Raw genomic sequence first — 14,764 nt, 5'->3', positions numbered from 1 at the left:
TTGACATGCGAAGTGGGGCTGTTCCGGGAGGAATGTACCAATGTCAACGATGGCCTTTCCGATGTGAGATATCGGCTTTCAAGTCTACCGTTGCACAACAGGTTTGCATTTCTATCATTTTCTATCATTTAACCTGTTGGGTATGGTGGGTGGGAAAATTGAAAAAAACATGCGTTAGTCATATTATGATAGAGTCCATCCCAAGCTAGTTTCGTACGTAGCTCACAGAATGTGCTAGCACAGGCCTGACTAAACCGGTTCCTAATTGGATTGAGCATTGCGGTAATATTTACGGCATGTCACATATAACAGTAATACAAACAAGTACATTAAATGTTTGTTGCGAAAAATCGATGAAGCCTTAGATCGATATTTTTGCTTAAGGTTATGTACTACTTCGCGAACTATAAATAAAACTTTTGATCAACGGATCACACTTAACAGTTGCAATAAATTCGAAAGTCAAATAACTTTGGTTTGATTGGTGTTAACAGGAATCGTATCCTATTTCAAAATTTGACAGTTGTGTACGAAAAAACCCAGAATGTTTGGCACTATAAACAAAATCATAACAATAAGTGAATGAATTTAAGGGCTGAGGCCAGTAGGTCGCGTATAACCACGTGGCTCGCTTTGTGTATTACATTTCCCTCTATGCTCTCTCGCAAATGTGCAAAATGACTCTCGATGTGGCCGGGTGGCCAAGAAAGTTTTGATATTTTCGGTTACAAGCACACAATAACCACTCCAGTGTCAGATTTTAACCAAAAGTTAAAATTAACCGTGAGATGGTTCACAGCCTAAGGATCAAACCAGCGGAAACTCAACGATGCATGGAAGATGCGCCTAGTTTTGTCAAAGTGAGCTGATGGAATGTTTCAGTCGATTAGTACTCTGCTGATTACTGCCAAATTACGGGATTTTATGTCCCGTTGGAACGGGAATTTTACTTTATTTACGATGTGTATGATCCCACTGATTGAAAATTTCAATCCATTCAGAAAGGAAGGGATAGAAAAATGCAAACAATTAATATTGTACATTACCACATTATTCAGGCAGAATAACTAAAAAAAGTAGCCTAAATGAAAATATTCTACATAAAACTTGTATTGAAGTCTTTCAGCATGATCATTCATGAAATCTATATGAAATTTTGGAAAAAATCTAACGAAATCTATCATAGTCTCGTTTTTAAAAAGATGTAGAAAAAAGTAAATTTTTTATTTCAGATCAAGGCACGTAAAATGCATTCGTAATTTTATTTACCTAATGAAGATTCAATATTTTTCCCGTTGTTTATGTTAAATTTTTAAACCTACAACTCAACCACAACAGCATTAATAATTGGAGTTGGATTTATGTGGTAATCGGTTGCGTTTATATTTTCGGCTGTTTCATTTTTATTTTTTTGTACTTTGCGAAAATCTGAAAGATCATGATTGAAAGCTAACAAAAATGTTCCCATAACTTATGTCTAAACATTCTTGCAGCTGTTAGAATTAAAGGTAGAAAAGAAGGCATTGTGCAACGCCTGGGCATTATTCATTATTGACTTATAACAGTTTAAAAGAACTCCGGCGTAATAACACACAATTTTGACGTGACACAAATCCACGTTGCAGTGTTTTTTTTTGTGGTGGGAAAATATGAAAAAGAACCATACGCTTGTAAACAGATATTTTATTCTAATGCAATTTGAATGAGATGCAACACTTGCTAAAATATAGGTCTAGAGTTGAGTTTTTTTGTGAAAAATCCGTGTAATCTTGTTGCCAAATCCGAGTAGAATATGTAATGAGAATTGGATTGAAATGACAAATGGTTGGCCAGTTACTCAACTCGCTCAGTGATGCAACTGAGTACAAAAACAATGACTGTAGTACAAAAATAATGATGGCCAGCCTTGATCACAACAAATATTACATTCTAGAACAAATTTAAATCACGAGTATTATGAAAACAGTCATACTTTTCCATTTGGCAAGCAATTTCTGTAGGAGAATTTATTTGTTTTCTCTTCTCGAAACAGCAACCAGTGACTTGAAAAATGATTATTACTTTATATTAAAAAACACCGGTGTTTTAGTGACAGGTCAAATCTTCTTTAATAATTTTTTGAGTTTAAAAAATGGTTAAGCCCCCCAGTAACAGTAACAGTGCAAATCATAACTAATTAGTAGCTTTCAGTTTACTAAAAGTTTCATAAATCTAAATAAAATTTCTGTGTCAGTTGTGTTATATTCAAGAATGGAAATCATCGATCTTGCTGCGGCGTGGTAGATTTTTTTTTGTAAGGTTCGCAGCTGTTTCTGGGACGAGTGTCAACTCATTTCGAGTTAATGGCGATCAAGTCAAATTGCAAAATTATTTCGGTTTGTGCAAATAAAGCTTAAATTCTATTCTCCGACTATCCTTCAAAAACTTGTTACGATCCCAGATGTGTATCGTAATCTTCAGCAACAGTGACCAATCATACAGGTTATGTCAAAATTCTCTATATCCAAAGAACAGAAATAAGTAGTCACACGTCAAAAATTTTATTATTTTTTTTTTTATTATGACTCCAATCCTAAAACATATTATTGCACTGTTTCGAAAATTCTAATTCTAGATATAATTAAAACAAGTTCCGAACTCGAGAACGAGGAGGGTTTTCATAGCGTTCAAAATCCCAACTGAAATTTGAAAGCAGCTGTTTTTATTTTTCAATTACGAATTACAAATATCAAACTATTGTTTTCGTTATAAATGAAAAAGGATATCAAATATTACAATTTGAATACGACTACAAAGATTCTAGAATTTCATGAACTTCTCCAATCCAAGAAAAAAAACAATACTTCTGCATGATTCTGGCACGGTCCTCTACTGACACACCTCTAAAACACATTCTCACAAATTTTCCAGTCACGTTGAAATCATGCGTTTGTTTAATTTACTTCCATCTGTTTACTGCTTTACATGTTCTGAACAAAACAAAAAATTGAGTGGTTTGTTTTGATGATCTTTGCTAATGAGATGCTTCAAGCACGATGCTCATACTGGATTCAGTCAGCTACCGGTTCCGTGCTGATAGTGAATCGGTGCTATGCTTTAATCTGAATTCCAAATTGATGAACTTACCTTCAGGAGCACTCCCAGCACAGCCAGCCCGTCGGGTTGTCCGGCCGCTTCGCCGAAGCTTTTGTACTTGGTCTGATTCCAGTGAACCAGATGGAGTTCACCGGCAAACGATTCCCCATCGACGGTATGCTCCGAGCCCCGCGAATCCGAGCAGCCCCAGTGACAGTGGAACTGCTCCAGGATGAATGTTTCATCCGACAACGGTCCCCCGGTCAGTTTGGAACCCTTACCGTTGACATCCACCCGCCAGCAGTAACCCGGATTGACCAGGCTGCGTGTGTTTTCCGGAACGTAGGTCCAACGCAATGGATTCTCTTTCAGATCGCTCGATGTCTTCGTATTGGACGTGACGATGTCGACGGGTGACTGCCGTTGACCGGCTGCCTGTGGATACATTTTCGGCCATACGTGCGGACCTGCAGGATGGAAGGGATAATAAGAGAGGGGCTTAGTATACATAAACAAGAAAAAAAAATCTAATTTCAAGTGACAAAATAAAATGTTAAACCTAATTGAATCGGAAAATCGAAACTAATCGCAGAGCTATCAGTCACTATGATTAAATAGATTTTGCTTGCAATTTGATTGATTGCGTGATTTGTAAAGCATCCCTAAACTTTTCGGTCTGACGTTTATTGTGTACTGACGCCTGGACGCCTTGTTCAGTTCAAATAATACTCTACGCTCTAGCACCAACTATTAATATCTGTTTTAACATAGGATCCGGCGACGCTCTTGTTATAGAACATATAATTATTGTTCGAAATATCTATTCTATCGGCTATTTAATTGAATGGTAGATATACAAAAGCCCGCACCTTCGTCCTCACATTGCCCTTTTCATATTGGACACAAATAGAATCAACTTGTTTTGAAAATTTCCAAAATCTATTTTCAAATTTATTTTATTTTTCAACATCTAAAGGGAACGAATATAGAGATCCATATCTTTCATTTTTCATGCTTTAATATGTCGGTCTCAAAGGACGTAAAATTACACAATTATGCCTAAGTGTGTATAAAATATGAAAATAATTTGATTGTAAAGCATCGAATGGTACATGTTTTCTATGTTGTTTTTATTCGTAACATGTTGAAAACTGTAGATTGTACGGATCTAGGAAAAGACCAGAAAACTATGTATCCGCTTTTAGTACTAGTTTTGGACCAGCTCATGATTGGTTGAAATTGGCAGAGGCAAGTAGCAGGGTGAAACAAAACTGTTGTCAGAATCACCGGCAATTAGAGATGGGCAATTCGCTCCTGAGCTGTTCCAGCGAATCGAATCATTGAAGTGAGCTGACAGCTCACAGCTCTTTTCAAAAGAACCGCAGCTCATCAGCTCACTCATTTGCTACCCAGTTCACTGCATTATGAAGAAGGGAACATGCTACGAGCTGATCGGATCTTCGGCTCTTTAAGAGTTTCAATTTAGTCGACATCAATTAAAGATAAACTAACGCATTGCATTCATTGCATCATTGCAAATCAATGATTCAATTTCGATCATGCATATGAAAGAAAACCGGTGCATAAGAAAAACGGCGCACAAAATTAACCTTAAGTTCAAACTAAAAGAGCTGATGAGCTGATACATCGAATCGATTCACTTTGGTGAGCTGATCGGTTCGGAGCTGTTCACCAAAATGAGCTGTTTTGCACGCCTCTACCGGCAATTGTATGTTTGGTTCTAAGGCCGTGGACCATCTCGCAAAAAAATTACCTTTTAGTTAAAATTTGACAGTCATTTTCGGTTGAGTAGTTAAATTCAACTAATACTTCGGCTCATTTCAAAGTTAAACGGATGAAAAGTTATTTGGGTTTATTTCGTACTAAAAATAAAACTATTTCGAGTGGTATAACAATTGCAATTGAGTATTCTGACAGCTCACTTACCACCACAAATGCAATTGAGATTGGTTTGTTTTCATCAGGAAACGCATGCATTAAACACGATTCAGACAATCAATCAATTTCGGTCGACGTCAAGATTAATTTATTCATATTTTTAGCCGAATATTGCTCACGTACCCGACGTTAAAATGTTCCGTGAACTTGACGTAGTGTTCCTTCATATAAATTGCTTACAATTAATGTTTATGTTCCGTAACCGTTCCATGCCGGTGATAGTCGCATGATGCTACGTGTGAATCGCTTTTACATATTGTGTTGTTTTCATCAGGAAACGTGACATCATCGTGACATATTCGAGTACTGTCCCAACTAAAGGAATATTCGAAATGACCGTTAAAATGATTAAAGAATGTAAATTGAGTGTCCTGTATGTTAGTCTTTGAACTTACTTTGTTTGACAATGTATTGGAATTTTGTATTGGGGTACTTTCTAAGACTGAAAGTATAAAAATAAATCATACAGACGAAATTGTTACTAAAGGTATGAAATTAGAATTTTTTCGCAAGATTTTTTTAAGTGTCGGAAAATAACTATCGAGTTGTTAAAAATAACCATGCTTTCGAGCAGGGCTATTTTTGAAAATGACAGAATCCTTACACGAGTCATTAAAAGTGACATTATTAAAAAATAATATCATTTTAATGAACGTGTAATGACGAGTTTTCTATCAAATTTGAAATACATCATTACTTAGTCATCGTTAAAAATGACAGAAGTAATGCACGTGTAAGGGCCGCTAATAACTAGTCGACTGTCAAAATAATTCGCGAGATAGTTCACAGCCTTAGGCGGATAATTTTAACTTTTTGTTAAAATCTGACACTTGAGCGGTTATTTTGTGTCGAGTAGTTAAATTCAACCAAAACTGCGGCCCATTTCGAAGTTTGATGGATAGAAAGTTATTTGGGTTTATTTTGCACTGGAAATAAAAAAACTAAACCAAGTTTAACTAAGATAAGTTAAACTATTTTGATGTTGTCAAATTGATAATGGAATTTTCTTTGCAAGATTTTTTTCAGTGTCGGATATCGATCTGTCAAAAATAACCATGCTCTCGAGCAGGGTTATTATTGACAACATCAAAATAACCGCTCGAGTGTCAGATTTCAACCAAAAGTTAAAATTAACCGCCAAATGGTTCACAGCCTAAATTTGAGAGAAGCCAAGTGTTTTTTTTTAAGTTCATTACCTATAATCTGGTTACAAATAATATTGCAAGCAAAGTTTAGCGAATTAAAAAGCGATCCAGAGAAAGCCTAATGCAAACATTATAGGCATGATGCTTTTGCATGTCGCAACCGTACAACTATTCTAATTACTGCTTGATTCGTGCTTAATGGGATGCATTTTTCTCAAGCTACCACCCACGCACGCTATCGGATCAGCTGTGATGAATGGACTCACGAGTTCGTACGTTATGCTCGGTCGGGCCTTTTGTCTTCTTTCGTCGATTCAGCTTATCAAGCAAAATGTGAAGACAGTAATGGGTGAATCAAGTGGCACTTGAAATACGTCCTTGTGGGACATTGGACTGGTGTGGTTTGGTTCTGTGCCCTAGTGCGGCGAAGAAGATTTCCCACCGATAAGTACCTTTAAGTAGATTACCGCTCTGCAATACTTGACCTGATTTCAGATTTTAAACGTGCTTCTTTAGAAGAGTTTTGTAGGTTTATGTAATTAAATTAGAAGTCTTTTACTCATGCTGAAATGAAGTTATTGAACTTGATGACAATCTTCGAGCTATTCGTATTAGGTAACACCCACTTATCAATGAGTCTCAGTTTTTGAATTTTCAATAGCTACATAGCAAACTTTAGAAAATTTATATGCGAGATGAATAATACAGCTGGAACTGAAATAAACGTATGTCAACCAATCCGTTTTAGTTTTCTTTATTCGAACGGAGCTTTAAAACTGGTATACTGCCATTCTAAGTCTAACTAGCCCATATACATAGGAAATCCTATACGATGTGGGGCGATTATGCGTCTATGCTACTACCGACGATACTGACAACACTTTTTGTACCATCCTGCAGAAATAGTAATTTCAACAACTCAATCTTGATTATATCATTTTAAACCAATCAAGAGGGCATATTCAGGAGTGTTTCAGTTCTAGATGCATAAGAGCAAATTCAGCAGCTGCAAGATTCATATGGGCACGGAAAGACCGAAATCAGCATTTTGGCGAAAAAATTAGTTGATTTTCTGATTTTAGTTAGTTATTATTTGAGATAACTAAAAAAATCTAACTTTTGCTAATTTAGATTTTTTAATTCTAATTCCCTTAATAATAATAAAATATTTGTTAAAATGGCTACTTTTTTAGTTGAATTCACCAATTAAACGTGCTGTCATTTTTTAGCTAAGGCACACTTTATATCCATTCAACTATTTTTTTAGTTGAATTAGAGAAATAAACCGTTGTTTTCAACCAACGTGAATGGTTGAATTGGCTACTGCAATTTGCAGCTATATGGCGCTCTGTCACCGAGAAAATGGTAACACCGTAATGACTACTAGCCACTAGATGGCACACTACTACCGAAAAAAAATTCAGTCTTGGTTGTCTTTTCTATATTGGCAGGTATAAATACGATGTTGTATTGGAGAAAAAGACATAAACGAAACATAAACTTCTTTTTGAAATTTTTTCTCCTAAATCACTGTTTTCTTCATTCGACTTCGCGAAATCGACTCTCTCACTGAAAACTTTGAGCACTCGGAAAACAAAAACCGAATACCAGTAGCACACCGGACGGCGTAGCCCGGAAGGTTAGAAGATACAAAAAATATCATTTGACATATACAATTAGAGTGCAACATTCGAAACTCATTTCACTGTTCCGCGTAAAAACATTATTACGCACAATCGCTTCGAATGCGCACAAATTCCTAATAAATACACTTTCCACTAAGAGTTTACGTCATTTTTACAAATCGGTTTAGAAATTTATATATGGATATATGAAATAGTGCTAGTTTGTGTCCAGGATATTCGCCAACTAAACACATTCTCTAAAAATAAGAGTTTTTTTAGCAAAGCAAATTCTCAATTTTAACTAATTTTATAGTTATTTAGGATATTTTGTTGTTAAAATCAACTAATTGTAAAACAGTAATACGAATTAGACGCAGAGCTAATTTCGGTCGTTCCGTGGGTGGTTTATAATATAACTGAAACTGAAACAAACGTATCCCCAGCAAGCCGTTTTAGTTTTATTTATTCGAACAGTTCTACCAAATATACTATATATCAATATGGATCACTCTTGCGATTCACGAGGGACATCACAGTAAAGTGCGGTGGCAAAAATGGTTACTAATACACTACAAATTTTTCAATGTTCTCCCAATCAGTACACTGAACCAAACAACTCCAAATATATGGAATATTTCTCGATATATACTGCACGAAAAAAAAGCTGTAAATACGGCTTAGAATCGCAATCTGATACTAACTCGGATGAGACATTTTGTTTTTATAAAAATTCCTATTTACATAAATATGTGTGAAATGTGTACGCAGAATTGAATAAATTAATATTAATACTAGTTCCAGAATTTTACCAACATTTCCGAGTTATGTACTACAATTTCTTGATTTGAAGATTTACGGTTACGGGGATAGAAATATACAACATCAGGTTGTTTAATAAATAAATAAATTCTTCAAAACCAAACAATTTATTCTATGAATAAACCGCAATTCACCTCAACGCGAGCTATCAATTGAAGTAATAGTAATAAGAATAACTTGTTCTTTTGCTTACTGTATTGCACTAATCATACTATTTATAAACATTTTTTCAGAGCTAAGTAAACTTTATATTTGTCGAATTTTGGAATGGTTAGTCTGAAATTCAATTACTTTTTAGAAAATAAATATCGAAATTTTGACTAAAAGTTTTGACAGTTCACAGCAAAGGGCAGATCGCTTAGTATATGCACTTTTAATTCATAGACAATTTATAAAAATGACAATTTTCTTTTACATTCTAACTTTCCCTGAAAGAAAAAGTAATGCTAATTTAAATTCAATGTCATGAACGCAATGAAAAAAATTTTACAGTCAAAGTAACTGTAATACACCGTTCATTTCATTTTAATTTTGTTCTATACATCAGAAGTGATATGTCGAACATTGTCTTCACTGCCTATAGGTTTCCTCTTTTCAGCACTATTCATAACATTAAATACTACTTCATAACTCTTGAAAGTAAAGACGATAGGTCTAAAAGAGCGTAATTCTACATTATTTATAGGCGATATTTACTTTCGTAAAAAAACACATTTAAATATGAAATTGTTCATAATTCAATATGGGCATCATGCTCAATTATTTTTGACATTTCACTTCGGGGTGCACGCTAAACGCAAACTATTAAACACGACTGAACTAACAGCCTTTTCCTTTACGAGACGGTGTTACTGTGACGGTGTCTTTTCCGAATTGTTGAAGTGATCCATATTGATGTATAATATATTTTGTTCTACTGTCAAATCTAAAACTGGAATACGCTGCCGTTCTTTTTTCTATATTTAAAACACAGATAAAACGCTGCTGGAGCAGCGAGTTGGTTTTGTTACAATTTCCGGATTTAAATTTAAGAACTGACATAAATTATGCATCTAAAACACTCCTGAACATATCCTAAAGGCATAATTTATGTCAGTTTTGAAATTTAAATCTGAATAATATAACAAGAAAAGTTGACAGTCCCAACAGTTTTAACTCGTGTTTCAAATGTAGAAACAATAGAACGGCAGCGTATGTCAGTTTTAAATTTGACAGAAGAACTGTTCGAATAAATAAAACTAGAACGGCTTGCGTGAGATACGTTTGTTCCAGTTTCAGTTTTATTATAGTTCTTTCTTATCAAACTTCTAGCTGCTCAATTTGCTTTAATTTATGTCAGTTTTAAAATTTGAATCTGGTACAAGAAATACTGGGAGCCCTAGCAAGGTTTTACTCGTGTTCCAGATATTGAAAAATATATCGGCCTTGTATACCAGTTTTAAATTTGACAGTAAAACTGTTCGAATAAATGAATTTAAAACGGCTCCCTGGGGATACAATTGTTAAATTTTAGTTCTATTATAGATCCCCCATATAAAACTTCCAGCTGCTGAATTTGCTCTTACTCCTGTAGAAACCAACTGAAGTGTATTCATCAGTTTTGCTCGAATTCAGCGAGAAACCTGCATGAACCATTTGTAAACTGTTTCCCACATTATCAGATCCGAATCAAATCCGAGTCGGCGAGAAATTTTTCCAGGTGGAAAACATGTGGAATTCCGAATCAATTCCAACTCCAGTGCAACAAGCTATTCCGAATGAATTTCGCCTACAACCGGTTGATTCGGAAATCTGTCGGAATTGAGTGGGAAGATGCGGACTGAATTGTCAATTTGTCTTCTTTTTCTTCTTTCCCGATTTTGACGTTTTCGTGCTGATTTTCAGTTTTTTTAATGAAAACATTATATAACTGAATGTACACAATTAAATCTTCATGTTTTTCGGATATACAGAACTAGTAAATAACCAGATCTTCTTAGAATTCCAACATAAACAGTTGAAATTCACTGGAAATTAATAAAATGGCTTACCTTAGTCAGCATCATCCATTCCTCTAGCTGGAGTGTAGTGAAATGGCTTAAGTCGCCTGAATTTTACACTAACACATTCATAAAATGAGCGAATTTTTCAATGACATTTATAATGTTAATGGGTTATTCGAGCAGAAAATTCAGGCGAAAATTCTAGTACTGAACCGATCGAGCACTGAAAAATCATGCAGTCGAGTAAGAATTCATTTCGCATTTTCGCAGTATCCGGAATGCAGCCAGCCTTCTGACGGTTGCCAGAATTCCTCACAAGCGGGTTCCGTCATTTCGATAATGTGGGTTGTTTTTTTTTCAAATATCATATACTTACTATTTGGTATAGATACTCCCCACTGCTGGTGAACAATGATCAACAAGGCTGCTGGTGAATAATGTAAACACGCAGATTAGAATTGGTTTTGACCGTTCAATTGAATTTATTCACTGATAAAAATCGACCCTTTTTAAAATATTTCTTTTTAAATAAATTTTAATTTTCTGACTCACTAATAAATCAAGTTCGTTCCTCTCCTGCTTCAAAAGTTTAGTTAAAAAATAATTTTGAACGGAAGTGTAGATTTATTGATACAGAATGATTTACACATAAAAAACCACTTTCAACTGCCAAGTTTATAAATTCGAAGCACTTTAAATATTACCTTTTCAAAAATGCTAGAACTAAAGTGATTTTTAAGGAGCCACCCTACTTTTTCCCGAAAAATGTATGCAACTCGAACAAATGAACTAAGTCAACTCAGTCAATGTCCTCTTCATAAAAGTCGCTCAAAAAATTGTCTACAACTGTGCCGTAGAGTTCAATCATTTTTAAAACCAATTAAGAAAGTAAGACAACAGTTTTCACAGTTCGGTTTTACATCTCATCCAAGTCAGTCGATAAAACAAAACCGCTTACGTTCGGGACAGAAGAAACCAAGTACAGTATTGTGTAGTGAACAATAGATCTCGAAATGAGAGAACCAAACGAACAAAAGCTACCGCCGACACGGAAGAATACAATTGTTGTTGACTTTAGGCAGTGCACAATTCGACCTTCGATACGAGAAATTTTTATCTAAAAACTCAGCTAAATCGGCCACGTAAAGCTTGTACGCAAATAGGCCGAATAAAATATATTTTAAATAAAAAAAAACAGTTCTCAATCCGAACATGGACCATTCTTATGACCTTTTACATAAAAAGCGCCATTTGATTACAAATAACTTTTGTGAAGACTAACCACCAAAAATTAATATTTAAAAGAGAAAACACCTTTGTCTCGCCAATTACTCATTATAAACCACTGTGAACTATTTGGACAAAAATATTAACTAGTATGCATGACGCACATATGTCACGAGACAGAAATTATTGCATATTAACTCATTCTAACTAATTTTAAGTATTCCACCTCATATTGGTACTGAATTATACTGTAAAACCAACTCCTTTTTATTGATGATGTGCCGCCACCTGCGTCGGTAGTTTGGAGCATAGTGTACTGATCTTCCAAACCAATTCATTCGAACCCTGACCTGGAAGGTCTCTAGTTTCTTTAGGATTATATCACTTGTCATGCAACTGCTCGGCGAAATCGATTCCGAAAAGAAGGTCAAGTTCCACTAGAGAATGTAGTACCATACCAGCTTTATTTTGATGTACGTAGATAGCATAAATTGGTTCGAAAAATAAAAACTTACGAGTCTATCAACAGGTTTGGCATATTAAATACGAACGGAAGCGGCTCGATAGTAAATAGTTGATGATTAGTCGCACGATATGATTTGGTGGAAAGTGTTAATGTCGTCGTTTTGTCCAGGCGGGTATAGGATGTTTTTAAAATCCGAAACAAAGCAACGAAAACCTCTTGGCACAACATTCCGTTGTGGAACTTGACCTTCTGTTTGGAACAGACTTCAAAGTCGATACTTAGCGTACATTGCAACGTTCCAATTGACACTAAGAATTCTTTCAGACGAACTTCTAGGTACGAACGTTCAAGACCCGCACTTCATGTACTCTGAATCTCCGACCTGGGATGTCCGAATATGTATAGAAATGCTTATTTTTAAAACAACCAATTCGGAAGCAAATAAAACGATTTGATGACTGAAGATCAGTTAATTACTGATTTTATAACCAACGGCTTGAAAAATTTCGTTTTCCATTCCAATCCAACGCTGTTTCGATAAAAATTTCACATTCGTCATTCAAGTGTTTAACCTTCGGCGACCTTCTGCATTCGGTCGAAGATCTGAACGATCTGGTATCAATGATCATCAACTCGCGGCGTTCCGCATAAAAGCAATTTGGTTTGTGCCGACAGCGATTCAATCAAACCAAAACAGTGGCGCGCGACATAACGGGCAACGCGGACAAATTTATCATGTGTCGAAATCTCAACGATCCGTCTACTCGATTGATCCCAATCATTGCACTGACCGGACTAAATTTGCTCCCTGCACTGGAGACTGTTTGTTTGTTGAAGAATTGGCCAATGTATAAGCGAACCGAATGGGGAAAATCTTCAGTATCCGACTTTTTTCAAGCACACACTTTAATTGACGTCAATCGATGGGTGACTTTACCGAACAATGCTTATTTATTGCATTGGCAACAGTAGCAGATTTTTGAATATCGGAAAGTGTAACAATCGGAGTTTATTAATATCAATTACCTTGTCTATTTTTGTGCATGGATAACCTAACATATTCATGAACCAAGTTCCATAATATTTGTTGGTTTGGTTCTGACATTTACTGATTGTAACCTCATTTAGCCTATAAAAACAATGCAGCCGAATCGAATGCAATATTATCTACGCACATTAATTTTCCCTAGAGATTTTATCAAACTCATCGTAATGAATCGTATATCGGCTAAACAATTAAGCCAGAAGTATAATGACAAGCTACCTATCGGCGACGTTATAAATAGATTCGAAATGCTAAAGTGAGTGAAATGAAGTTTTACTAATAACTAATAGCACTGCAATTATAAATCAGTCCAAAGGATAGGAAATAACATCACAGACTAACAGACATGACAATTCTTAAAACTATAAATTTTCGTGATGCACTAGTTCCACCTATATTGTACTGCGCGAACTATTTACTACCGGTACACCCCTTGTGTTATGTAAAAAAATTTTTACTAGTTGGTTCCCCCTCGTTTGTCAACACCGATCAGCTGCTTGCAGGGATGCCTGATTTCATCATAATATTTGAAAATGAATCGTCACAAAATATTATTGGATTACGTTGATAATATATTTAACTTTTTTAGCGATGTAGGAAGGAAACCATATATTTTTCTCAACGTTGCTATGCTAGACTATTTTTAATTGTGTTGGTAATTTTCACTCGCAATTAAATGGCGGCAGACCTGAAGCAAGTAAATATTGTAACACAACGGGTTCGATTTTGTATTGCGGAAGAGAAGTAGGCACAGTTCTGTATATAGTTTTGGCAATATGTATTAAATCTGTATCCTGCATGAAATTCGCATGGACGTATACAAATCAATACATTACAGGTACAGGGTATAGCGTGGTACCATCATGATGTATGCGAGTACTGTCCCAATTATAGGGATTAAAGGAATTCAGAAATGACCGTTAAAATAATTCAAGAATCCAATTTGAGTGTCCTGTCTGTTAGTTTGTGATGTCATTTCGCCTATATGCAGCAATTGGGATATTTTCTAAACAATAATGTGAACAATTGTTTGCGTACCGGAACGAAAAATACATTCACTTTTGCTTGCTTGTTTAGTTGAAAAGCTGTTGCTAGCAGTTTTGATGTTGTGTTTGTTGTTTAAAATTTGTTAAACTGAGCAGAAATCTATCAGGAACACACAAACGGTTTTAAATTCGGTCTACTTGATAGAAATTACGAAGCCCGCCCACATTATCAGATCCAAATCAATTGAGAATCAGCGAGAAATTTTCATTCGGAATTCCATGTGGAAATCATAATGAATTCTGAATTAATTCCAACTCCAGTGCAACAACCGATTCCGGATAAATTTCGCCTCCAACCGGTTGGAATTGAGTGAGAAGATGCGGACTACACATTTCGTCCGTTTTTTAGACAAATTATGGGTACTATAGCTCATA

At 35.4% G+C, this 14,764-nt stretch overlaps 1 protein-coding gene across 2 annotated transcripts in view; it reads right to left on the bottom strand.

The window, feature by feature from the left end:
- LOC131427667 (carbonic anhydrase 2) overlaps positions 1-14,764 on the bottom strand; it is a 63,746-nt gene that overhangs the window by 12,370 nt on the left and 36,612 nt on the right. For both annotated transcript variants that reach the window (XM_058591061.1, XM_058591062.1), the window contains exon 2: positions 3,127-3,542. In XM_058591061.1, coding sequence (XP_058447044.1) covers positions 3,127-3,542 — 416 coding nt within the window. The remainder of the gene's footprint in view (positions 1-3,126; positions 3,543-14,764) is intronic.

Source organism: Malaya genurostris, chromosome 2, assembly GCF_030247185.1.
Source record: "Malaya genurostris strain Urasoe2022 chromosome 2, Malgen_1.1, whole genome shotgun sequence".
In the NCBI taxonomy this organism is placed as follows: Eukaryota; Metazoa; Arthropoda; class Insecta; order Diptera; family Culicidae; genus Malaya; species Malaya genurostris.
The sequence above is the reverse complement of the archived record's forward strand: the minus strand, read 5'-3'. Positions and strand labels throughout refer to the sequence as shown.